The 25,933-nt window shown below is 44.9% G+C and overlaps 6 protein-coding genes across 12 annotated transcripts in view; 1 reads left to right on the forward strand and 5 right to left on the reverse strand.

Moving 5' to 3' along the window:
• LOC118504404 (sodium/calcium exchanger 3) overlaps positions 1-25,933 on the forward strand; it is a 117,395-nt gene that overhangs the window by 69,038 nt on the left and 22,424 nt on the right. For 5 of the 6 annotated variants that reach the window (XM_036038832.1, XM_036038835.1, XM_036038834.1 and 2 more), the window contains exon 4: positions 3,044-3,192. In XM_036038832.1, coding sequence (XP_035894725.1) covers positions 3,044-3,192 — 149 coding nt within the window. The remainder of the gene's footprint in view (positions 1-3,043; positions 3,193-25,933) is intronic. The other variant, XM_036038837.1, reaches the window with a different exon arrangement.
• LOC118504412 (probable cytochrome P450 6a14) lies at positions 10,791-15,234 on the reverse strand. Of its 2 annotated transcripts, XM_036038845.1 has the most exons (3): positions 14,083-15,216; positions 11,756-14,016; positions 10,791-11,674 (listed from the first exon to the last, which is right to left on the reverse strand). In XM_036038845.1, exons 2-3 carry the CDS (start codon positions 12,855-12,857, stop codon positions 11,259-11,261), a joined length of 1,518 nt encoding a protein of 505 aa, XP_035894738.1. In that variant the 5' UTR covers positions 12,858-14,016; positions 14,083-15,216; the 3' UTR covers positions 10,791-11,258. The 2 variants fall into 2 exon arrangements, with proteins under 2 accessions (XP_035894738.1, XP_035894739.1); XM_036038846.1 differs by lacking the exon at positions 11,756-14,016 and having other exon boundaries at positions 14,083-15,234.
• On the reverse strand, positions 15,469-18,804 carry LOC118504405. The gene is made up of 2 exons (XM_036038838.1): positions 15,820-18,804; positions 15,469-15,751 (listed from the first exon to the last, which is right to left on the reverse strand). The coding sequence occupies exon 1, from the start codon at positions 18,767-18,769 to the stop codon at positions 16,277-16,279; it is 2,493 nt and encodes an 830-aa protein (XP_035894731.1). The 5' UTR covers positions 18,770-18,804; the 3' UTR covers positions 15,469-15,751; positions 15,820-16,276.
• Positions 17,654-20,380, reverse strand: LOC118504414 (putative inactive carboxylesterase 4). Its single transcript, XM_036038848.1, has 2 exons — positions 20,285-20,380; positions 17,654-20,214 (listed from the first exon to the last, which is right to left on the reverse strand). Exons 1-2 carry the CDS (start codon positions 20,345-20,347, stop codon positions 18,802-18,804), a joined length of 1,476 nt encoding a protein of 491 aa, XP_035894741.1. The 5' UTR covers positions 20,348-20,380; the 3' UTR covers positions 17,654-18,801.
• LOC118504415 (probable cytochrome P450 6a13) lies at positions 20,745-22,450 on the reverse strand. The gene is made up of 2 exons (XM_036038849.1): positions 21,322-22,450; positions 20,745-21,258 (listed from the first exon to the last, which is right to left on the reverse strand). Exons 1-2 carry the CDS (start codon positions 22,298-22,300, stop codon positions 20,849-20,851), a joined length of 1,389 nt encoding a protein of 462 aa, XP_035894742.1. The 5' UTR covers positions 22,301-22,450; the 3' UTR covers positions 20,745-20,848.
• On the reverse strand, positions 23,863-25,669 carry LOC118504410 (probable cytochrome P450 6a14). The gene is made up of 2 exons (XM_036038842.1): positions 24,510-25,669; positions 23,863-24,448 (listed from the first exon to the last, which is right to left on the reverse strand). The coding sequence occupies exons 1-2, from the start codon at positions 25,621-25,623 to the stop codon at positions 24,033-24,035; spliced, it is 1,530 nt and encodes a 509-aa protein (XP_035894735.1). The 5' UTR covers positions 25,624-25,669; the 3' UTR covers positions 23,863-24,032.

Consider the following 25,933-nt stretch of genomic DNA (forward strand, 5'->3'; position numbering starts at 1 on the left):
ACAAAACAATGGACCAATGCCGTCGTCGGACGATCATCGATGTGGGCTGCAAAATAATTTAAAAAAATAACATGAAAAAATGTACAATTCGGATGTTATTGAAACCTATCGTTACGCTTACGTGTCAATGTTGTTTACAAAACACGTTACGATGAATCCAAAAAAAAAACAAAACCATAACCACAATGTTTGACCAAATTGAACACGAATGTGTACGCAAAACATGTTGTCACTGTGCGCAATATTGATGGATGGCGTTTTTTTGTAAGTAATACTTTCATTTCGTTTTTCGTTTTGTATATCTGCCACATTTTGCTTATATTTTTCGAGCTTCTCCTATCCGGACGCAAACCGTTTTTTGCACGAAAACCATATCGCTTCCCCGTTTCTTGCAAGCACCCTGATACTGAGGAGCGCTTAATGTCTCAGCTTAGAGCTTCTTGTGGCACGGGAAAACCCTGCCTGGAAGAAGTTTGCACCGAACATTATTTCTTTGCACCACGATGCACCGTTTTGCCATTGCATTCTTTCCCCACCATGCTTATCCATTACATAGCAATGCTAGATGCAGTTTAGATTTTCTAAAGTAACATTTTTGACTAAAGTATAAGAGTTGCAAACAATTCCTCTGCTCTTCTAAAAACCTAAAATGCATAAATAAAACCTAATAATTAAGCAAGGAAAAAAAACTTAACCTAATTTTTCTGTAAAAACTCGAATTCAACTTTTGCTTTGTCGAATGGAGACGCCTGGTCAGTCTTCGATGGAGACGCCCAGTCGTTTACTAGCTGAACACCAACAATCACGCACAACAGCACCATCTATTGCAAGGTTTTTTTTTCCTTTTTTTTGTTTTCTTGCCTCAATTAAAATTCTTTGCATACTAAAACCATAAATAAACGGAATCTACGTGTTCCCAATTTCAATAATGAATGATTAAAATATAAAAAACCACCACCATCACACTCCAGGTAAATGAATTCCTTTTCAATCCGATTGTTACCACCGTATGTGCACTCTTGCCAATAGCCAACACGTTTGCATCTTGTAGAGTTTGTAAATTGATTGTATATATTATTTTATCTTTTAACACATATTCTAATTAAATATTGTGTTTTCAATTCGAGATTCCTTTTGTAATTTAGTTCTATTTCATCTAGTCGCGCTTTAATACATCAGCTTTAAAACGTGCGTCGTGTTTGTGTGCTTTCTATGTAACCATGATTCGCTTATTTGTTTTTTTTTCTATTGTTCTAGGCTCCATTTCGTTATCCCTGCTTATGTAACCTCACTTTTACGTCGCTAAAGTTTTTGTTTAGTTTGAAAATTTTGTTTCTATTATGTTTCCTTTGCTTAAATATTCATTTATTCATTTTAAGATTTGTAAATATCGCAATCACAATATGAAGCTATGTTTGAAATTTAGCGCTTGCTTTATTCTTACCAACTGCTGAACCATTTCGTTCGTCTGCTTCCATTCCCGTTCTGCATCTCATTTGACTGTCCCGTACGAAGCTTCATGTAGTATGGGGTTTTGTTTGGATTTCATTTTGTTCGCTTCAGATTTTTTGTTGCCCCGTATTCTTTTGCATTGCAACAAATTGCTTTGCTTTATCAGAAAAATCAACAAATATCCTCGTCACGTCTCTTGTTGGCATACAATTTTGAGCTTTGCCGATATCCCACACCCCTTGTCATGGTTTCACACATTTTTTTTCCATTTTGCCACCAACTATAGCTATCACCGGTCACACAAAAAATTCAACACAAAAACGAACACTCACAAACACAGTCAAAACCTTCTAGTCTACGTATAATCTCACACTCGCTGTACCCTATCGCCGACAGTTTCAAATGGGGATTTCATTTCTCTACGAAGCCATGTCGTTGCACATACCGTTCTCTCCCAACTCGACAACTTCACAGTTTAAGGCAACCACAGTGCATTCAACAACAAATACACATACACAAAAAAAAACATCTTCAACCTTTAGAATACCACCAAAAGGGGATAGTAGGTTGCCCTCACCCGAATGTGTTCCACAGTATGTTTTGCATTTATGTCCTCGTGCCCTGTTTGTGCTTGCAACTGTACCAGTACGTCCTTTCCACACGCAAAGTGACAAGTAGAAGTTGTACGGTACATGCAACCAACCTTACCACAAAACACAATCACCCCGTTCTTTCTCATCTCAAGCTGCAACTTCACATTCACTCGCATACAAACACATACACCACTCAGACTTTTCCCTTGTGAAAACAACGACCAACAAAAAAAAACACCAAAACCTACAAATTTAAATACAAAACCTACAATCTTGTTTCACGTTTTGCAAATCACCGTCCATGTCCGCTCTATTACCACGCTAAGGTTTTACCGTTTTTAGGCTGCAAATAAACGAATCCCAAGAACGAAAAACAAAACACGTATACAAATTCCCACCCTCGTACGCCCAGTGTCGTTGACAACCAGCCAACCACAAGCAAGCAAATGCAAATCCGGTTTCTCCCGAACACCTTCTACCAAAAACGGCCACCAATAACTGCGAAAAATTATGCTCAAGCTATCGTTTCACTTTTCAGATCATTGTGTTTCGTTTGTTTTCTGTTATTTTTCTTTCACTTGACTAGATTGTATTTCGTCCGTCCCATGTACCAATGCAAAAGTTCATGCGTTCAAACGTTTGTCTAAATTTTTATTGTTTATTTTGGTGATTGTTTTGTTTTATTTTAATTTTCTTTTATATTTTTAATTTGGCTTTTAATTTTTATGTTTATGTTCTCTTTGCTATTTGTTTTTTGTTACATATTTGTTTTATTTTTAATGTTTTGTCAAAAAAAAAATTTTTATTGTTTTGAGTTTTCCTGTAAATTTTGTATCATTTTTATAAATACTTTTTAGTCATTCTATTGACTTTACCAGCAGTGTGCCTGCCTTACACTAAATACTAATTGCGTTTTATTTTTTCGCATTTTATTCTCTTCATCGAACGAACAACGTTACACAACCAAAAATTGCTCCGTACCCATCCTGTACCATCAGATGACCATGTGACAGGCATCATCGAGGCGGCAGAAAGAAAAGCTCCCGAAGAGCTAACGGAAGAAGACAAAATGGCGCTGCTCGGACGGCCGAAGGCTGGTGATATTGTTAGGGCACAACTTAGGATAAAAGAAAGTAAAGAATTTAAGGTGAGTACCTTCGGCTATAGATTTTATTTTCTTATTTTCTGTTTATTCTTAATCGTGATAATTGAGACTATAAGAATGTGATCTTCTGAAGCAGTAAAACATAAATTTCTTCAACGGTCACCTACAAAAAATAAACACATTTTGATTTGTGACTCTTGTCCTAATCTAATAAAAATGTATCATCGATCTTGGTGAGCACAATTGTAGTGGCTGGCACAAGAACAACTCCTTGAAACACATCAGCTATGAATTCTTTCCTCATCTACGATTGAGGTGATTGTCTGTGGATGAACTTTATCTTAAAGCTCCCCAATCCTGGGCAATAAAACTTACAACATGAAATAAAACAAACTGGCATCTCCTTGCGATGACAGTGCAAAAAGCTCTATTAATTTAGCAGATAAAACTACAATCACCAGCAGATTGGTCGACCCTTCGAACGGATTTACGGCACCGGTCGGATATTGCTGCCTTGAATGCATCGTTTCCCAGTTCTCAATTCACTCAACTCAGTTACACCGAGTCGAACAGCGAAGCAAGACTTGAAAATACAAACAAACCATCAAATTCTCATCAGAGTGCCACCATTCCTCCGATAGGTCTTTCCATATCGTCAAACATCTTGCAGCATTACAGCCTCGAGTGGCAAACACTTTCCGTACGAACTGTCGTCTCCTTCACGGCAGCAGTCGATTGCCGTCATCCTGTCGTGTAAAATGAATAGCCAAACCGAGGGCGCCATCACCACCATCGCCATCATCATCAGCAGCATGCTGCCTGCGGCCCTGCGAGCATTTATTCGAGTGACTTTGGTGCAGGCGTCGAAAAAGTCAATAAAATATTTGCAATCTTTTCATCTATGCTTCAGCAGTGAAGAAAACTGCACTCGTCGTGCCAGGATCGCACTTACGAACGCCTGGGGTCGATGCACTGCGGGGATGATAATTTGGTCCCGTGTGGTGCGGCGTTGGGAGGATGGGGTCCAGGCAAATAGACGCCTTGCACCGTCTATGGGGCGAATGTTCTCCCATTCTGTTGATGAAATAACCCGCCTTCTTTCGCACTCGCTCTCTCTCTCTCTCACCCATCCACCCCAGCTGTGGAGGGTGCCCAATCGAGATGACCTAATTTAAACGATGTTTTCCAATCCCTTTTCTTTGAGCGTACGCTTCACTTCACGTTAAAGGAATGAGCTTGTCAGAGTTACTGAGCTTAAACACCGAGCACCGCACGTTACCCATATTTACTGTCTTTGATCGGAGCACATCGTAAAGCGATACAAATCATGCCAGATTTTGCCGCCAGACAAAGAACGTTTAGCAAAGTTCGCTTTTCGATCTCATTATGCCAGCTGGCTCCATCGCCAAAGATGCTCTTTTAAAGGCCTCTTCTGAAGATCAATAATGGTAATAATGGAACCAACGGTTGTCTTGACATTGGCAGACGGTATTTTTCTGTTTCTCTGTGTTCTTTGCTTCACCATGCCTCATTTGCCAATTTATATGGCTTCTTTCCGCTCGAACAAAGGGAGTTTGGGAATCCTTAATAAAGTGTGCGTTTTGTTCGCTTGCAAAGCTAAATTTACTTAAGGAAAAAACGAAAAACGAACAAACGTCGAGAGGGAGAAAGCAATGTCTCAATTCCAAGAACAAAAAAAAAGCTTCACCCAGGTGATGGTTCAGCGCGGCTGGTGACAGTACCAGTCGGAAAATGAACTGGTCATCCCATGGTGCACGGAAACCGTCCATCTGTTAAGTACGGATTTCCCCGTACAAAACCACCGGGCCACGCTGGTACGAAACCGAAACGGTCACTGCAATGGATAAGTAATTTTGCTATCTGCGGTTTCCTCACCGCTTCGAAGGAATATCAGGGACAACCATGTCAAAGAAGAATGTTCCCTGTTGGCAAGAATTTTCCTGCGGTTTACCAACCCAAAACCCTGTTCCTGTCCCGAACATGAAGGTACCGGAATGTGGTAGCATTACTGGGGCCCATACCAATTGAACGACGCTGACGAAGATGATGATGAGGATGATGGTAAAAAAAAGAAAGCTTTTGATCTGTGGCACAGCGGGTGGTTTCCTGTACGGTGTGCTTTTCCGCTTCATTAGTTCGAACGTTGTCTTGTGCCATCGGAAAAGAGACAAAAAATAACCTTCCAAGCAATGACATTCGCTGCCATTCGCTTCCCACAGCGGAGTCGTAAACTTTGATGGGGAAAGTGAAGCAAAGCTCTTTACGGCTTACCTTCACCGATGGTTTAAAACGATGGCTTGCAAATTGGGTTTAGGATTATGGAAATGATATTTATAAACGATGACAAGTAGGCTCCTAACTTTCTCGCTTTATTGGGAAATGATCGCAAAAGAGAATGAATTCCCTGTTCGAACTTTGCTCACCGAGCAACGAACGAACGAGATGGGAAACATCTGCGCTCGATGGAAAGCTTCATCATTCATTGGGATAAGTTGCTAATCCGTTTAATTAGTATCAAATTCCAAATATCACTTGTAAATTATACCAAAGTTTACGCATCCCATCTGTCCGTCTCGTGTGGTCGTACGATTCTACTTTGCATTAATAACATTTTCTTTAATTGGATTAATGTGGCCTTAAGCTTATTTATGATTCAACCCAGGGAGGCTCGATCTGTAAAGATGTGAACCATTCAGACGTGTGTGAGAAAAGTTTTCGTTTAAAGCTGTGTTGTTCGTTAGCTGTTAAGTTTGCGTTTTAAGCTGTTGTCCTTTTAACGTTTGCTTTGCTTCAGCGTTTTGAATAAAAAGTAGCTGCTTGAGACGAATCCTTTAAGTCCCTAAATGACATCCCTAAACTAATGAGTTCATCCTACACTGATAATCAATTTGAGAAGCTTTTACAAACTTAAACATTGATGATAAGCTATTATTTACGCAATTTGGTGTAGAACTAAAATATTTTCTTTCATATTCAAAGCTTTACATACCTTAAAGCTCACTTAAACACACGACGAGTTTCCAAAGCACATCATTTCAATAAAATAGACAAGAAGGTAACTTGCTAGCCACCTAAAGCCACCTTCCCGAAAAGGACTCGTTACTCGTAAACTGATCCACTCGACTTCTTGGCGGTTACGAATAATAAAAATGCGAACACAACCTGCCCTGCTGTAAGTTTACTTAATCCGTCAAACCAACTTTTGAACCCAAACACAACCCATTTATGTGTATGTCGACCCCGCGGCAATCGGTCACCACCATCAACAGGCCACGGTGTCAAAGTGAATCTGAAATGGGCGCCATAGTTTGAGCCACGTTACGGCGCAAGGTGCGTGCTAAATGCGTGCGGCTCATGCGACCAAGGAACCTTACTAACGTCAAATGCCGCAAATTAAATTCCAACCTAAACCGGGCGGTTTCGTACTAAACAAACCTCCGATTATTCATTCCTGTGCTTTCTAGGATTTCGCAGGAAACGAGCGAAACGGCAAGCAAAATAAAACACGAACATTTCATTGCTCATTACAACTTTTCACGATGTTCCCTACCGTGTTTCTGGCTGGCGTACTGCCGTCAGGCGACGTACAGCGAGACCTCGATACAAATCAGATTTTGTACCGTACTTTGCATCTGAAGGTCGACTGTTACAGGTTGGAAGGCATGCATACATTGGCATCGAGTGGCCCCAACTAAGTAGTGCTCATTGAAAGTTTTGAATCAATGATGGAAGACCATCAGTTGAAAGGGTGCAGTAGGGAAAAAATAGTGCAATCTAAATTACACTTTATGTTATACTTTTAAACGTTTATTACACTCTTCATAAGCGAAATGAAAATACAATCAACTAACGATGAGAACAACATGAAACTGATAATGAAGTAACATGAGAGAGAAATCTTTTGAACTTGTTAATGCCTGCCATGTATTGATGTATCTCTTTTATTTATTCTTATTTTCCAGGTAAGTTACACCATCATTGTACTCACACAAACTACTGTAAACTGCATGATGTAAGCTATGATCCTTGCTATCAGCGGAGCTTAGGGTAAGTTTGCTATATTTCGTCATGTTGAAAAAAAAACTGAAAACAAGCTCGACTTCTTACTTTCGATGCGTCAAGTAAACAAAATATTACCAAAACCAATACTTTAAACCATCTACCCTAACGATACTTAAAGCATCCCGTAAAACTCAACCAAACCTACAAAAAATGATTGTGATCCCCAAAGGATAAAAACAGAAGCCAATGCTAACCTTTTACACCGAAAGGTTAGTTTCTATGGTCATTTTCACTCCCGCTGGGCCATCAATCGCCCCGACCAGCACTATAACGCACGGTGGCAGAAGCTATCTTCGATTTTATGAGTTCATCCATCGGCTTCAATTTTGAAGCCGTACTGCGAGCGTTCGGTACGATGGAAAGTTTGATATTGTTAAGTTGAATGTGTATGTCTCTTTGTTTTGCGTCTGTCCTCTAGCGCAGAGCACTGTTTGCATCCTTACTTCAGATAATCCGCCAAAGCCAAGAGACGTAAAGATGCACAATGCCTCGATTGAAATATATACAGAAATATACAGAAATATACAGGGTACTATACAGAAATCCCACTTGTTTTTTTTCCTTCGTTTTGGGATGGTACCCAGATTTTACTTCCAGCTAAGGAAAACATTCAAGACGACCCTTCGAGAGAGAAAGTGAGAAAGCAAAATAAAGGCCCGGCTTTGGCCTTCTGCTTAGTTCTTCGCTTTCGTCAACCACTCGATAACAAAGTTATATTTATGGCAACGAATTCAATAAACCCTGATGGTTCGGTTGACACTGGCTGTTTTTGGATGCTCTTTTTTCGGTGTGTTTATGTGTTTTTTTTTTCCTCTGTCGTTTCATACTTTCCTTACAGTCCCGTAAAACCATTTCGTCCATTTACATTTGCTCACAACAGCGCCCAACGCTCGACTTTCACTGGTTGGTTTTTTATTTATTCATTTTTTCCCCTCTTTTCATTGGTGAAAAATCTGGTGGTTTGCCGGTTTAAGATGACTTACAGAAACCAAACATAAAGCATTTTCATTCATGGTGTGACAACACTCTAGTTTACCGAGCATGGGTTCTTGAGAAAAACTGTAATGATTTTTTATTATGTTTCTTAAAAAAATCACCTAAGAATGCATAGTTACGCATCGTTTATCTGACGTTCCTCCAACAATATTCTCGTTTCGAAGAAAAAATTTAAACGCAAAAAATGTCATACACCCAACAGCGAACACTTCCACATTCTTAACGTGATTCATTTCTGTGGGAAATGGGCACATATTCCATCATAAGATACCTGTAATGACATTAAGGCTTTATTGCCAATCTAATGGCATGCTGTTTGTCCCATTCGGTTCGTCACCATGTCGATAAAAAGGATAAGGTGAAATCAAACGTAGAGCGAACGCATGCACGCTTTTCCCCGTTCACTACCGGGAAAGCGTCGGCACGAACGTCACATTTTATTTTCCACCGGCGCGAAGCATTCGGCTGACTCGCCACGTTGCGGACCCGGGACCGAGCTTCCGGGTGCAATCCCCGTAAAACGACAATGTCACCGGGTTGCTTGTCGTGATAAATGCGGGAGCTTTATGATTTGTGCTTAACGGTAGACGACATATTTGTGTCGTTTTGTCGTTTTTTGCTTTTCCCTTGCTTTCGTGAATGTTTACTTGCTGAATAAGGATTTCTGCGTGGTGCTACAGTAGGGATACGCGGTGTAGATGGATGAAGCCGTTCGCCATTGAACGGTAGACGAATTTTTCATCCATTGAGCGTGTTTTAGCAATGGTTCGGAAAGTCTGGTATGATTTATGGAATTTCACACCAGCCTCGAAGAAGAAATGTTGAATCGTTTCCTTTGGAAAAGGAGGGCATCTCTTGCTTTTGTTATTAATTTATGTACTGAATGCTTAACATTTAGCATTGTGTGCACGTTTCAAACCGATTTTATGCCATACGCTCAACACATTGTTACACTAATAATATTTTAAATGTGTGGCTACGTGTAATCCCGAGCGCAAATTGTACAATGGCATACAACATCACGCTCACGTGCTGTGGCCTAATTTGCATAGCAAACATTCACTTTTCCGGCTCGGCGCTGAAATCATTTGTGTGCGCGTGTCTTTCACCACAAGAACAACTGTAATTGATCAATTGTGCGTAATTAAACGGACCATTTAGCGTGGCCGGTAGCATACTTCTTTTCATTAACGTTGCCCCATGAATGATACCTGTTAAACTTCCATTTACAAAGCACGTTGGAGCTCACAACAACCCTCCTTTCTTCACCGCGTTGGGAGCCGCTTTGGGCCGCTCAACTGAGCCGCCCGCTCAGCAAACAATTGCTGTGCTTTGTTTTTCATTTTGTCCAACGACAAACCAAGCCAACAAATTGCGGTACTATTGTTTTACGACGCAATCACCGAGCAACGGTCGCCGGCTGCCGGAATCGATCAAAGTTTGGCGTACGTACGAGCCAGGCATGCGAGTGCGCCCAAAAGTATGCTTACCGCACGACACCGTGCTTTACGGCGGCGTAACGCCAGAATTACGCGGCTTGTGAAGCGAAAGTGAATAACCTAGAGACCGCCGAACGGTAAATGGACCGGCGTAGCGCGCACCATAAGCGAACTTACTGCCGTAGTTATGTGCAAAAGGAAGAATAAAACATGATAAACACAAATGTAAACGGAAGCTAGGTTCATGAATACAGCCAGGTGGGCTAGGGAATGAACCGAAACTACCCGATAGGAATAAAATTTAATTCAATTTCGGTGTGCCATTTCTAAACGAGCAATATTCCACCGTTGCCAATCGAGACAAACCTTGCATAAACCCACCCAAAGACACACACAATAGGGGGGTGGAAGAAATATTACTTTCATTTTAATGTCGATTGCAATTTTCCTTCAGAAAATTCGTCCAACCGTCAAGGTGCGCGTTCGGTGGCATTAGGAGGCATCAGCACACCGATGAATTGAAAGTCATTTCACAGACAAACTAGAACACCGACACAAATGGCACCCCTCTTCCTGCTGCTCCTTTCCCCGTCGTACCGGCTTTCCATTGATTTGGCAAATTTATCGTTCGCTACTCTATTGAGTAACGCGGGCGTGTCCCAGCGCTGGGACATGATGCCAGTTAGCTGTACGAGCTGCCGACCGTACTAACCTTTACCTTTGCCTTCACCGGTGCGCTCCACCATTTGTCAACGGTGAGTTTGTACGCAAAACCGCCATCGAATGAAATACATCATGCCTATTGAAAAGCTTTCCCGGGCAGCCTCACAATAGACATCACCTTTCCGAAAATGCCACACAATAGAGAGCCGTGCCGGAATGGAGCCGGCCAGTGCAAGTGAGGGATAAGAAATTAATTGTAATTTATTGCGCGCTCAAACAATCACCCCGATCGACGCGGGCTGTGAATTTGCACAGGTGACGTTCATCACTGTGAGCGGATGAGGTGGATTAGCGGGAAAGGTCACTTCCTCGTGGACACGGGCACATTAACATATTGCTTGGTAATGTTGATTTATGAGCTTGTCATCAGCGGTATGCATTCGAATGAATGAAGTGAGCTTGAAGAAGCTAGCTATGTTGTTGCATTTATTTCTGGTCTATTTAGGAAAGCTTTCAATTATGCTAATACGGGCTGACCATTGTATCTGCATAATTATTTAAATGTGTGCAAATCAACGAAATAAATACAGCGTTGCAATTATTATGGAAATTACTTGTAGCTCCTGCGTTTGCTACTTATTTTAGTATGCTTCGTAGCTTATCGATTATTTTCTTTTAGAATAACTTGTGTGCTTGTTTGTTTCGTTAAAAAAGAATCTCATTTTGTTTTACTTTTGTTGCAAACAGTCATACATTGACGGGATGATTGTAACAGTAAGTAACTCGAAGGCGTTATTGTTTGCGGCGAACGTTTTCTTTTCTCCCTTTTACAAAACCGTTTCATCGACTGTGTCAATCAGTTTGATAAGATATGCGAACACGACCCACCAGATAACTCAGACGCATCGGTTAAACCATTTTGGTCCATTACAGCTTGGTTGCATTCAACCAGATACCACCTTCGGCCTCCAGGATGGATGCCGATTTGGACATTCTAATCGGTAACTGCATACGCGAGCTGACGGTAAACTGCAGCTTGCTTATCATCTGCACAATGCCAAACTTTACCTCGAGCAAACCGAAACGCATACCGATGCAATTTCGTGGCCCGTCACCGAACGGCAGAAAGGCGTGAGTGTGTCTCGAGTGTACTGCATCCGGTGCAAACCGGTCCGGATCGAAACGTTCCGGGTCGGGATAGAGGGTTGCATCGTGATGTATCGCGTATATCGGCACCATCAGCATCGTGTCTCGGTCGAGCGTCACATTTGCTGCCTCCACCGAGTACGGTTGCGTTGAGACGCGTATCAATTGCGGCACCGGTGGATACATGCGGAGAGTCTCTGCGGAAAGGAATGAGAAGCGTTAGAATGATGCTCGACCCGGGGTGAGTGTTACCGGTGTCGTCGGGTTGCGCTATTTACCATTGATGACCTGATCGAGGTACGTCATCTCCTTGAGTGCGTCGTACGTAATCTGTCCGTCGTGAAGTTTGAGCTTTTCCAACACTTCGGCACGCACCCGCTCCTGAATCGCTGGATTGTTGGCCAGCTCGAACAGTGCGAACGAGAGTGTCGTCGAGGAGGTCTCGAAACCGGCGAAGAAAAACACAAACGCTTGGGCAGCAACCTCGTCCAGCGTTAGCTTTTCCAGCCCCTCAGTGGAATCGTCCTCGACCGTGCCCTTGTTTTTGAGTTGTATCAACAGATTGAGGAAATCGGGCCTAACAATCGAGTTCTGTTCCCGATCCCTAACCGTGTCAGTCACTAGTGGCATGAAGAATGCTGTCACCTCCGATGGCAGTACGGCCAGTCGTAACCGTTTCGCCACATCCTTGCACGAAATAAGCAAAAACGTAAGCATATTACGCCAAGCCGGTGGTTTAAACACTTTATCTCCAATTTCGAGCAGCTTCGAGCCTTCGTTTTTCAGCGAGTTGCACTGCAATCCAAACGCACACGATCCGACCACATCGCACGTGAAGCATTGGGACAACAGTTTCACATCAATCGGTTCTTCCCGATCGACGTATCGAGTTACCGAGGCCAAAAACTCATCACCTATCTCGCGAATCGTAGTGAACATGAGCTTGATCTTGCCGGACGTGAAGGTAGGGCTGAGTTTGTTGCGCAGATACCGCCACCGTTCACCGTCCAATGCGAACAGATGTCCGGACAGGGGGTCGTCCCGCTCATTAACGTACAGACCACGATCGTGGAAGCTGTTAAAGTCTTTAACCAGAATGCGTTTCACCATGTCCAGATCGGTGACGATCAGTACGGGCTTGAGCATGAAATATAATCCGACGAGTGGTGCCGATTTTGCCTTGCCCTTGTCGTACGCTGCACCCATCACATCGTTAAAGTGTAGCTTGGAGCCAACGCCTTTCATATTACCGACCGGGAACGATGCGTCCAGCTGCGGAATGTTTCGAGTTGCCCAATATCGGTAGTGTTGCTTCACATAGTAGTACAGCAGGGCAAGCGCCGGCAACACCAAATATAGCACCACACTGACGTAAGCCATGGTTGAGTTTCTATTACACCTCCCACGATCTCAGCGAATCGAACAACTGCTCTCGACCGAAGTCAAGAATCAACTGAGCGCATCAGAACATCAACCCTCTGTCAGAGATCCATTAATGGACATTGCGAACCGCGAACCAACGCACAACCACCATCGTTTTATCTTCTAACGCATGTGTAGTGGTACCGGGCGCTCTAATCTCATTCAAACGCCGTCTCCTCGTGGTGGTCAAAGGCATTTGATTATTTTTTATTATTTTTTTCTCTCGCTGTAAATTGACACCGCCACCATGCACCCTCGCACATTACAAACAAAAAAACACCGTTCGACAATATGTATCTTCCGCATATGTGCTTCTGCGCAGCTAACTTTTTATTTTTGGATATGATTATCAGAAATTAAATGCTGATCTGAAGTTACCAGTTGAAAAAGTTTGTGGTTTCGTGCATGCTGTGCTGATCCGTTTAATTCGACCGAGACCACACCCGTACGATTGCTCACGTAATTTGCTGTGTGATCTGTTTGCTGTGCTGAATATTTGGTGTTTGTCCAGAAACTTGAAACCGGTCTTCTGGTAACACATTGTTCATGAATGCATCTCATTGTTCAAACATGTCATGCCATCTGATGCTGGAATATAAACTATCAGCTAAATTTTTAAAGCTAAACATGTTGCTAAATTTATACAGAGCTAATTTTTATATAAACCGACGATCACCCAGTACGCACGTACAATAAAACAGTTACAGTCGTGATGCTTTCAGCCAGATACCTCCTTCAGCCTCTGGAAAACCGGAGTTTTTCGACAGCTTCAGAGGAATCGTCGTTCGCCGATCAACACTAAGGCGCAACTTACTGAGCACCTGCACAACTCCAAACTTTACTTCCAACAATCCAAACCGCATGCCGATACAATTCCTTGGCCCCTCTCCAAACGGCAGAAATGCGTGGCTGTGACGGTTCTTGATCGATTCCGGTGCAAAGCGATCGGGATCGAATCGATACGGATCGGGAAATAGGGCCGGATCGTGATGATACGAATGAACCGGAATAAAAACCATTACCCCTTTATCCAGCGTGACGTTCATTGATGGAAGCTGATATGGTTCTTTCGAAACTCGCATCAGCTGTGGAACTGGTGTGTACATGCGTAACGTTTCTATATAAAAAAAAACAATACAAGATCAAAACTCACACTTCACCAACACAGATCGCTTTCGCTTACCATTGATGACCTGATCAAGGTACGTCATCTCCTTGAGTGCGTCGTACGTAATCTGGCCGTCGTGAAGCTTAAGCTTTTCCAACACTTCGGCACGCACCCGCTCCTGAATCGCTGGATTGTTGGCCAGCTCGAACAGTGCGAACGAGAGCGTTGTCGAGGAGGTCTCGAAACCGGCGAAGAAAAACACAAACGCCTGAGCCGCTACCTCGTCCAGCGTTAGCTTTTCCAGCCCTTCTGCAGCTTCGTGCTCCTCAACCGTGCCTTTGTTTTTGAGTTGTATCAACAGATTGAGGAAATCGGGACGCTCGATTGCGTTGCGTTCTCTGTGTTCCACCGTTGATCGAACCACTGGCATGAAGAATGAGGAAACTTCACCAGGGAGCACCGGCAATCGGAGTGCTCTCGAAATGCGTGGAAATATTCCAACCGCAACCGAATAAATCATACGCAAGGGATTCTGCCGGAACACCTTGTCACCGATCTCCAGCAGCTTTGATCCTTCGTTTTTCAGCGAGTTGCACTGCAATCCAAACGCACACGAGCCCACCACATCGCACGTAAAACACTGGCACAGTAGCTTTATATCGATCGGTTCGTCCCGATCGATATACTTATCGAACGCGGCCAAAAACTCGTCACCAATCTCGCGAATCGTAGTGAACATCGATTTAATCTTGCCGGACGTGAAGGTGGGGCTGAGTTTGTTGCGCAAATAGCGCCACCGTTCACCACCGATCGAAAACAGATGTCCGGACAGGGGATCGTCCCGCTCGTTTACGTACATTCCGCGATCGTGGAAACGATGGAAGTCTTTCACCAGTATCTGCTTTGCAAGGTCCAGATCGGTCACTACCAGTATGGGGCTGGCAAGGAAGTACATCCCAATAACGGGTGATTTGCCCAGATATCGTCCATACGCTTCATCGAGCAATTCGGCAAAGCTTCGCGTACTTCCGACACCTTTCAAATTACCAAGCGGTAGGGTTGGTTCCAGATGCGGTATGCCCTTATCTGTCCAGTAACTGTAACGACGCCGCACGTAATAATACAGCAGCGATACTACACCGAGCAGCAACAACAACCACACCGCCATACTGACGACGTTCCTTACGCGTCGAGTGTTCAAGTGGCACTGGTAGCGAGAGAAACAAATTCGCGGAAGATAGCTCTAGCACAGCCAAACAAAATATGAGCGCGAGAGAACTGTTGAACACATACGAACGCTTACCCGAGGTGTGCTGTGAATTTTTTATCGGTTTAACTCAGCTTAGCCAATAGCAAATCTTATCAATTTTTCCTTTAAAGGTCATGTTATGTAAAAAAAAAACAATCATTACGCATATATTGTGCTAAATATCCCATCGAAAACGCTTCGCAGGCGGTCAATTGTACTTCAAGATGTTTTTATTTAAAGATAGACGATACAATTTTTTTTCTTGAAAAAAAATTAATCCGCTGCGATCTCCGTACGATCAAGAGTGTCTAGATTCGAAATATATTGTTTCCATACTGCTGAGCTAGCTGTTGCCACTGATTGAATCGGCTAGCAATCGGATTCGTCTCCATCACGAGATCGTGTCCAATATTAAGCGTCGCATCGATTGTTCCCGAACTGAGCGGTCGCCAGACAGTGCCCTGCAGCAAGCTATCCACGGAGGGTGTAGGATTTCTGTGGGAAAACAGATCAAAACGCATTAGGAAAGCTAGGGGAAGGGCCATTACACCAACAACACTTACCCATATCGTGCAAAGTTTGTGTAGAATATTATCACTGGTTGGGAGTGATTTTTGTGATATCAGACGGACGTTAAAGAGTTGTAGTGCTGCGCGCTCGACTTACAATTTCATACTGTTTATTCACTGGTCCGGTTACAAGTTCATCCTATTCGATTACATAGTTCATCCATTGGTCAAGTCACTTTCCCCTTAATTCACTTCTAAGTTCGTTCGTGTGCGTCAATTTATACTATCTGCTTATAGTGTTGTTCCTTTACCATATTTCGTGTAATAATTAATATTTCATGCATTTTCTACATTCCGGCCACCAAAAGAGAATTCTTTTCAATTTCTGCAAATTCGTTGTTTTTCTTCATGTAACATGCTAACCAGTATCCTATTCGCTAATATATACGTAATTTGACGTTTCGCTTGGGTCGGTATCAGTGTTTGTTTACATTATTAGTGCACCATGTGGTTACACAAATCCCTCGTTTGTATCGATTGGTCGTGGTAACAAAGCTAAACGATTAGCTGTTCTAACAATTTGTTTCCCCCCTGCCGTACGTAGCGTAACTACACGCACGACACCATCCTTGCCCGGGTGCAGCGCCGTAATGCGCCCCATTGGCCAAACAGTCGGGTGAAGATTATCTTCCTTGATTATAACCAGCTGATGGATCTCCAGCTTAACCGGTGCGTTGTTAATGTGTTTGGCTCGGGCTTGGAGTTGTTGGATGTATTCCGGATACCATCGGGACCAGATCGTTTGCACGTGCCTCTGCACGAGTTGGTACTCCTTGAGTCGGTTGGTCGGAAGGTGTCGTATGTCAACATCCGGGATTGCTTGCATGTTGCTGCCGATTAGAAAATGACTTGGGGTTAATGGTTCTAAATCGCAAGGATCATCGGATAAAGGGGTCAAAGGACGGGAATTTAAACATTGCTCCACCTGAGCAATAAGTGTAAGCATACTTTCTTGGGCGATACTTGTTATACTTATCGTGCGTAAAATGTGTTTTTTAGCCGACTTGACTGCCGCTTCCCATAATCCGCCGAAGTGAGGGGCCCTTGGGGGAATGAACTTCCATTCCATTTCGTTGGACGAACACCAATTGATGATAGACCGGCGATCGTCATCGTTCTTCTTCAGCATTTCGTACACGCGATGCAGCTCGTGGGCAGCTCCCTTAAACGTTGTCGCGTTGTCGGAGTGTAACTCGCACACCTTGCCTCGGCGTGCCACAAAACGACGTAGTGCTGCCAGAAATGCCGTAGTAGTTAAATCACTCACTAGCTCGATGTGTACGGCTCTAGTCGCGAAGCAAACAAAGATTGCGATGTACGCCTTCGTCGGACTCCGATTGCGGACGGGTGATTTCAGCATAAACGGCCCGCAGTAGTCCACTCCACTGATCGAGAAAGGTCTGGTCGGTGATACTCTCGACGTTGGTAGGTCAGCAACACTTTGTTTCACGAGAGTCGGCTTGTTTTTGAAACAAACGTGACACCGGTGGTAAACAGCCTTAACGAGATTCCTCCCACCAATCAACCAGAATCTTTGACGAAGTGTTGCTAATAACAGTTGCGGTCCAGCATGCAACAGTTGAAGATGATACGCCACTGCCAATAACACCGATAGTGGGTGCTTCGCCGAGAGAATCGCTGGATGTCGTCCTTCTTCTGGAAGATCAGCATTTCCGAGCCGGCCACCGACGCGTAACACACCAGTATGGTCGATGTACGGTGACAACCACTTCAGCTTCGATTTGTCGGAAACATGCTTCTCTTGAGCTAAAACCTTTAGCTCCTCCGCGAACGAATCCCTTTGGGCTAACTGGCATAACTTCAGTTCGGCCCGACGTAGTTCCGTGGCTGTAAGCGGTGGAACACTCTTCTCCTCGATGTGTGGCGCATCCTTGCAGCTTACTCTCGATGATTTGTTGGCTCCCTTGATGCACTCCATGAAGCGTAAACAATAAGCTACAACTCGTCTCAGCCTGTAGTATGATGAGTATCGCTCGAACAGTTTGTCACGGAACTCACACCTCGTAGAAACTGTGACAATCCGTGACGCCGTCGCCCGTTCTTCGATGACACCGTCATTCTCCTTCACTGCTGGTGGATGATTTGGCCATGCATCATGACTGTAAGCCAACCAACGAGGCCCATGCCACCAACGTTCACAATTAAGCAGCTCCTCCGGCTTCAGACCCCGTGATATGTCGTCTGCTGGATTATCACAACCAGGAACGTGACGCCACTCAGCTATCCGCGTTTCTTCCTGTATCTGCGCCACTCGGTTGGCGACAAATGGTTTCCATCGACGTGGTGGAGAATCCAGCCAATACATTACCGTCATTGAATCGGTCCAACAAAAGGCCATCGTAGATGCCGGTAACGTTCGACTCACCTTCTGGAACAGTTGGGTTGCTAATCGTGCGGCGCACAATTCCAACCTGGCGATCGAGTGCGTATTCGCCAATGAAACCACTTTCGACTTCGCTGCTAACAATTGCACCGTCACAATGTTGTCCGTCGATTCTGCGCGTACATAACAGCACGCACCATATGCACTTTGTGACGCATCAGCGAAGACGTGCAATTGCAAGCTGACCGTTGTAGGTTGGGAGATAAAACGTGGCACTCTTAATTCGCGTAGCGAATATAACGTTGAATGAAAGCTTCTCCACTCTTGTTGAAGCTCACCGGGCAGTGCACGTTCCCAATCCCAAGCCTTTCCATTCTCCTTCAAACTCCACAAACGTTGTAGAAAGACTTTCGCGATGATGATTGTCGGACCCAACAAACCAAGTGGGTCGAATATGCTTGCCGTGTACGACAAGATCAAGCTTCTCGTTAATACTTCAGCTGGTTGTGGAAGGCCAACCTTGAAGGAAAACGAATCGTTGGCGGGTTCCCAAACCAGCCCCAGCGTCGAAACAGCTTGACCATCCTTCCACTCGTGCATTGATTGAATCGCAAGATCTTCACGTGGGACATCTAGAAGCGATTCTGATGTACCATACGCTGGCGTACCGTGACAGCATGGCTCGTAACGGGCAGCTCTCCAGCGCCGAACGATAATGGTTCGAACAGATAGCATAGCTCGTCACCGTGCACCGCACCCGGTAGCGTAATGCCGAAAGACTGTTTCACCAAGTTTAGATCACCATCGTACCCGAACTGGTACAGATATACCGACGATCGAGCCGCATGCCGCTTGGCCATTTCGAGCTGCGGATACGCAAACTGATGGTCCGTAAGATAGACGGAGAACTCGTTCAGTATGGCCGGGCTCAGCGGTTGACTTTGCCAATAGTACTGCCGGAACGCTTGACTAACAGCCGTAGATGCTGCACTACCCTCCGGAATGTTCCACACAAATGGCACCAAAAAATGAGGATTGTTATTGAACTGATCGAAGATGCCCGGATTAGTAATCATCTCGGCGACAGAAAACAGCAGCGCATCCATGTCGACATAGCCCGCCATCAGCGGTACGGCACGGTACGATCCACTATCGAGAAGCTCGATCGGCAATCTGTCGAGTGCAATGGGACCGGGTGCGTTGGCTGGTTCGACGACGGGACCAAAATCTACCGGTCGAAGCAGCAGTGGAACACCCTGCGAGTTCAAACCTTGCTGCTGGGCAATCAGGTTTCGGTAGGGAGCCTGTCGCAGTGCCGCCACCATTGCGGCCGTATCGGCTGTGGAGATACCGAGCGCTGTCGCCAATCGGTTAGCTTCGGCGCGTGGATTCGATTGCAGCGACCAGGAGTTAATAGCCGATCCGCTGTGAGTGATCGCGCGCTGGAACAATCCAGCCGTAAGTGGCGACAGGGTCAGGAAGTGTACCATTGCACCACCGGCCGATTGTCCGAACACTGTTACCTGGTTTGGGTCGCCACCAAAGGCGACAATATTGCTCTGCACCCACCGTAACGCTTCGACACAATCCTTAATGGCCCAGTTGCCGGACGCACTGTTATCACCCGTGCTTAGGAACCCGAGCACACCCAGCCGATAGTTGAACGTCACGATAACCACATCCTCCGGCATGAAGTACCTCGCTCCGTACAGCGCATCATCACCGGAACCGCCACTGTATGCACCACCGTGCACAAACACCATCACTGGGCGCGTTCCAATCACTGACGGACTGTAGACGTTCACGAACAGACAATCTTCGGCCTCGGTTGGTAGAGCATCCGGCGAGGGACAGCTACTGCCATGCTGGCTGGCATCACGCACTCCAGACCATCCACCGTGCGGTACCGGGTTTGCAAAACGCAACCCACCGACCGGTGGCTCTGCATACGGAATGCCCTTGAAGGAATAGTACGTGCAGAACAGACCACACGATTCGGTCGTTCCCTGTACCTGGCCACCGGACGTACTAATGGTTGGTCGGTCCTGTGGGATAAGCGTACTTAAAAGAATTGCTACCATTTCATGGCATGAAGTTTCAAACTACACGACCTACCTGACTCTCCCCACGGCCAGTCAGTGCCAGCAAGACAAGCAATTGTACAGCCCGGAGCCACATTTTGCCAACATAAACGTACACCTTCTCTTTGGCGTTCGATTACCACAGAAGCTTTTATACAGTTTCTAGCAATTGTTTATTGTTTCAGGAAGTTTTACGATTAGATATCGTGACCAACAGCTGAACCACTCCAAACGATCTCTATCGCAACGAATGATGCAGAAATAATCAAGTATTAAGGGTTGGGATCATAAGACGTATTCCTACGAATCACATGCGTAGGGTGACGATTTCAAATCGTGTTTGATTGCCCCTGTGAGTTTAATTTCGTCTTCAAGATGGTCTTCAAACATGCGAAACAAAGCAAATAACTACTACCCTACCTTCAACGCAAGTCAGTTCAGATTTAATTTTCTTTCTTTTTACAATTTTATAATTTTGTTGCTATTTTTAAAAATATCCTTCTTGTGCATGACCACATTCCTTCATTTTTTTATTTTTAATAAAATCAATAATCTAACGATAAGTCTCTTTTTTGCCAACACACGCTGTTAACACAGCTTACGAGGCACGGTTTATCAATAACTCAACACGTCCACTGGGGTACGGTATCGGTTGATTGGGTGATATCAGCAACGTCGCTGGAGTTTCCGAACTTAAGCGCACGGTACACTCGGTCAAAATTTTGCCCAACCCGACACGAACTATCAGCAGGGCCAAGTTCGACCCTATGGGGAATGGCACACCACCGAGAGGCCGGTAGAGAAGTGACTCTTTTCTTGATCTTAGCACGGGTCGCTCTGGATCGAACCGGTTCGGATCCGGGTAGAATTCAGCATCGTGATGCAGTGCATAAATAGGGATGATCACTTTCGTATTCCTTGGCACCACCAAATCACCACTAGGAAGTCGATTGTTGGCACCGGTCACAAACGATATCTCATCTATGGGGGGATATTTGCGAAGTGTTTCTGTAAACAAACATAGAAATATGTTAGTTGGGCACAATTCTACAGCTGAGCCCCTCCGCCTACCTCCAATAACCCTGTCCAGATAATCGACCATAGAATCACCCGATCGCTTCAGTACCTTGTGCAAGTTCGTTTGAATTTTTTGATTGTGACCCATCTCAAACAGGCAAGCAATTATTGTGCCAGATGCTATGAAAAACACGTTCTGCACTAATTCCAGCATTACCGACTTTGTATCTTCAAACCCCAACCGATCAGTTGCTGGCGTGCGCTGTTCCTCTTGTTTCATGTACTTCAGGAAGTTAGCGTCCGTGGTGCTGGCAGTTGAGATGGAGCTAACTAGCTCCTCAAGAATAACAGGATATTCTTGGACATGGTTTAACACCTTCCGTAACACTTTCGTAAATCGCTTGTTCGGGAAAGCATTCGATAACACATCCCAAACAATGCCAGAGGGTTGTTTGGCTAGTTTTTCTGATAACGGCAGCATGTGACTATCGTCCTCGTACCTCTTCCCAAATATACACCTCGTTAACGCTTTTGCCACAAACAGCTCCGTGATTGCTTTTATATCAACAGGTGTTTTGGACGATTGTAACGTTTCCGTTATCTGGACGCTCTCGTCCGTCACCACGCCAATCAACGATTCGAAATGTTCATCCTCAAACGTATTCCACCAGTTTTCGAACGTAGCACTTGCTGTTGCATTACCCCTGCTCAGCTTCACAAATTCTTCACTCAGTACATGCTGCATCAAACGTGGATCGGTCTGTATGACGCACGGTGTTAAATATCTCACCGCTCCTCCGATGGGCAATTTTCTCGCCTTAAACCCTCGGTATAACCGTTGGGTCGTGTGCATACGATGCTCCGTACGTCCTGCAGCCTTATAGTCACCGTACAGTACACCCGTCCTGCCGGTGCTAGGAAACCGACGATCAACCCAAACCGATCGCCGCTTGTCCAGTATCAAGCACATCCCAAAACCAACCAACAGCAGCACCGTGGTACCGAGAGCGATCCAAAACTCCACGATCAGCATTTTCAGTCGTGTGGAACTTTTAGACTAGACTAGCACACTGGTTTGTTTCGATGCGCATCAATCAGATAACAGCCCCGAGCGCTGGTTGAGCGTAGTGTCGGTTCAAGATGGACGAAGCATTGATTTCGCAAGAATCTATTTTATCATTGCTCCAGAATCGAACAACCGATAAGGGTGGGTTGCATAATTTCGTGCAGGGACTTACTGAAGCAACAAGGTATTAAGTTTCCCCACCGGTGCACGATTAGCATCGCTTAGCTGGGTGGTGCGTGCATGATAAGATAATGACCCGTAAGGGCATACAAGATAAATGCTTGACTCGCAGTGTCTCCAGTTTTTCGGTGTCAACGATTATCTTTTCTAGATTTAGTGCATAGGCACGTTCATCCCTTCTTCTTTGGATCGATGATTAATCATATAGGTCACAACGTCTGTTTGGTAGTATTACTTCTTTTGAAAGAAATTACTCTTCATTTATTTATATTTTACAAAAAATCATATTCGCCACACTTTATTAAATTAAACTTCTAAATTGCTTTAATCCTAAGCACTTCGTTTTATTCTTTGGAAAATAAATTTGTACACCACTTGTTAGTTGGGCGGGCACATCACACTTGAGTGTGACGCCCAGTTATGTAGAAATCATCAACGATCATTTGTATTCAAACTTTAACCTCCTCCCTGTACTCTTCATTTATCTTCGATCCTAATACCTAGAACAGCGCTCCAAAAGTCATAAGTGAAGCTATAACTTCTAATTCTAACCTGTCCTATAGACAATCTTCATCAATATTCATATCCAAAACTGAAGCTGTTCATTCCATGCTCAACGTGCTCAATGTGTTACTGCTTTGGCGTTGACCAAAATTCAAACAAAACGATCACCTCTCTGTTGTTCATGGCACTGATGTTAATGCTCGGCTTTTGTTGCTAAAAAGAGCAAGCAAAAAAACCTGTCAATATTAAGACGCAATTTGTACACCACCCGTACGCCGATTGCACCATCACATTCAAGCACCACTGAGCGAGCATCCGCACCGTGACCGCATACACTCTAACCAATGTCCAAAATTGTGAAGGCCACACCAGTTCATGCTTCGCGACGATCATGAGCGTGGCGTTGTGAAGTGGACCCCATATATCCAAAAATGGTTGGTTCCTGTCCCACCCTTCCTTCATCCACTGTTGTTCGGGTAGAAAGGGGTAGGGCGGTTGTTAATTTGGGTCTTACTCTCGCTATCTCGCTTCCTCCATCGATGTATTCCAGGCATGGGGCAAACATTTTGCAGTACCAACCCCTTGCCATTATTGTCGACCCGGGTGGCTAGTGAAATGTTTTCCCAAAAAACTGCTCAGTCATTACAGATTCGCACAATACCATTTCATCTTCGTTACCTGATGATGATGAGTCTTCTCTTTTGGCTTGGCAAACTTCAATTAAGCTCCAGGCGCATGCGCTTATGTTGATTGTTTCATTTACATCCCACGCGCGCTGGACTTAAGCGCAGTATCTTATCTGCCACAATTTGTTGTTCCAAATAAACCGAAATCTGCTCGTCACGTTACTGTCAAAACGCGCAGTTTCATACACGTTTTTTATCTCTTCCACTGCTCATAATAATGAAGCTTTTATTTCTAAAACAAAAAAACGACAATTCCTATTCTTTTACAGCAGATAATGAACAATACGTTTGCAAAAGGGATGTGATCCGAGTAGGGTGCAGCCAGCGTCTTACAACTTTTCCACCTTCAAGTAATTGCCCGCACTCGGGGACAGGGTGATCATTTTCGGATCGAACGTTACGCGGTCCGGCGTTCGGGCTGACGGCGAAAATCGGAACTTTCGCAGCAGCGTTATCAAGCCCACCTTGGTCTGCATCACACCAAATCGCAACCCGATGCAAATACGAGGACCCTCGCCGAACGGAATGAACGTGAACGGATGGCGCTTCTTCACCTCCTCCGGTGTGAAACGATCCGGATCGAACCGTTCCGGGTCGGGGTAGTGGTCTGGGTCCCGCTGAATGGCGTGAACCGGAATTTGCACTAGCGTTCTTTTCGGTATCACATGTTTCGTGCCGGGAATGAGATAGTCAACCGATGGTACACGGCTCAACGACTCTACCGGCGGGTACTTTCGAAGTGTTTCTGTAAAAATGTCAAAATTAGTTCACCATTTCACTTCGCTTTTTAACTACTGTTCACGTACCGTTTATCACATTATCCAGATACTGTATGCTCATGGCGACGTCGTACGTCACCTGTCCATCGTTTTCGTCGATTGCTTGATTAATTTCCTGCCGTAGACGCTCCTGAATGTCCGGGTTTTTTGCCAGCTCGTACAGACAGAAGCTCTGCGTGGTGGATGATGTTTCGAACCCGGCCAAGAAAAACACAAATGCCTGTGCCGCTAGTTCCGCTTCTGTCATACCGACCTCACCCTTGCCAACCGTTCCATCATCATTGTCGTCCAGCTTGCCCTTGTTTTTGATCTGCAGCAACAGGTTCATAAAGTCGTTCCGCTTTACGTTGTTCGACTCCCGGTAATTAACTGTCTCGCGCACAATCTTCATGAAAAATGCTTCCACATCATTGTAAGTGATCTTCAAGCGGAGCTTCCGAATCAGTCCCGGATATGACGAGGACAGGAAAAGCTTTAAAATAATGATCGGATTAAGCTCGAACGCTTTGTTGCCGTACTTGCGGAAATCCGATTCTGGTGTCCGAAGCGAATTACACTCAATCCCGAACGCACACGTACCGATCACATCGGTCGTAAAGCGGCTCAACACATCCTTCATCTCGATCTCCGGCTGGTTGTAGTTTTCCTCCATATACTTATCCAGCTCGAGTGCCACATCCCATATCGTACCAAACATTTGCTTCATCCGGCCAGACGTAAAGGTGGGCGTAAGCTTCTGACGCAACAAACGCCACGGATTGCCCTCCAGGGCAAACAGATGCGCTGATAGTGGATCGTCTTTCGCGTTGTTGAACACACCGTGATCGTGGAACACATTAAAGTCCTTCACCAGGATCGTCTTCACCAGCTCCGGATCGATCACGAGCACCGAAGGTACGATGAACTGGCTCATGCCCACGTACCGTTCACCGAGCTGCTTAAACTTCTTGTACAGCTCCTGATGGATGTCGGCTGCATGCCGGGTCTGCGTTTGTCCTTTCGCATGGCCAAACAAAAAGTGTGGATTCGGTGCGTACGGAAATCCGTTGTCCTTCCAATAGTTGTGCTTGTTGCGTATGAACAGGTACACCGTCGACACGATGAAGATAAATGCGGCCAGCACCGCGTTAATGAGCTCCATGTTTCGTTCGCGAGATTCCAACGGCGGGAACTAACTGAGCAGGTACGTGTGGCGATCGGCATGTTATATAGGAGCTAGGCAATGTGGCTCAGAAAACTCGCCTGTCTTAGATTATTCGCCACATCATGACAGTGTGCGTGTGGAAGGTAGTAGCCGGTTGACTGGGGTGTTGGGTTGAGATGTTCCCAAACTTAAATTTTACCAGTCATCGATCTGCGATATTTACAAACATCTCCGCGGAGCTGTGCTGGTGTTGGTATCAGCGCAAGTCTAGATTTTTTTTTTGCAATACCGTGATATGAAGATTCAA

Source organism: Anopheles stephensi, chromosome 2 (assembly GCF_013141755.1).
Source record: "Anopheles stephensi strain Indian chromosome 2, UCI_ANSTEP_V1.0, whole genome shotgun sequence".
In the NCBI taxonomy this organism is placed as follows: domain Eukaryota; kingdom Metazoa; phylum Arthropoda; class Insecta; order Diptera; family Culicidae; genus Anopheles; species Anopheles stephensi.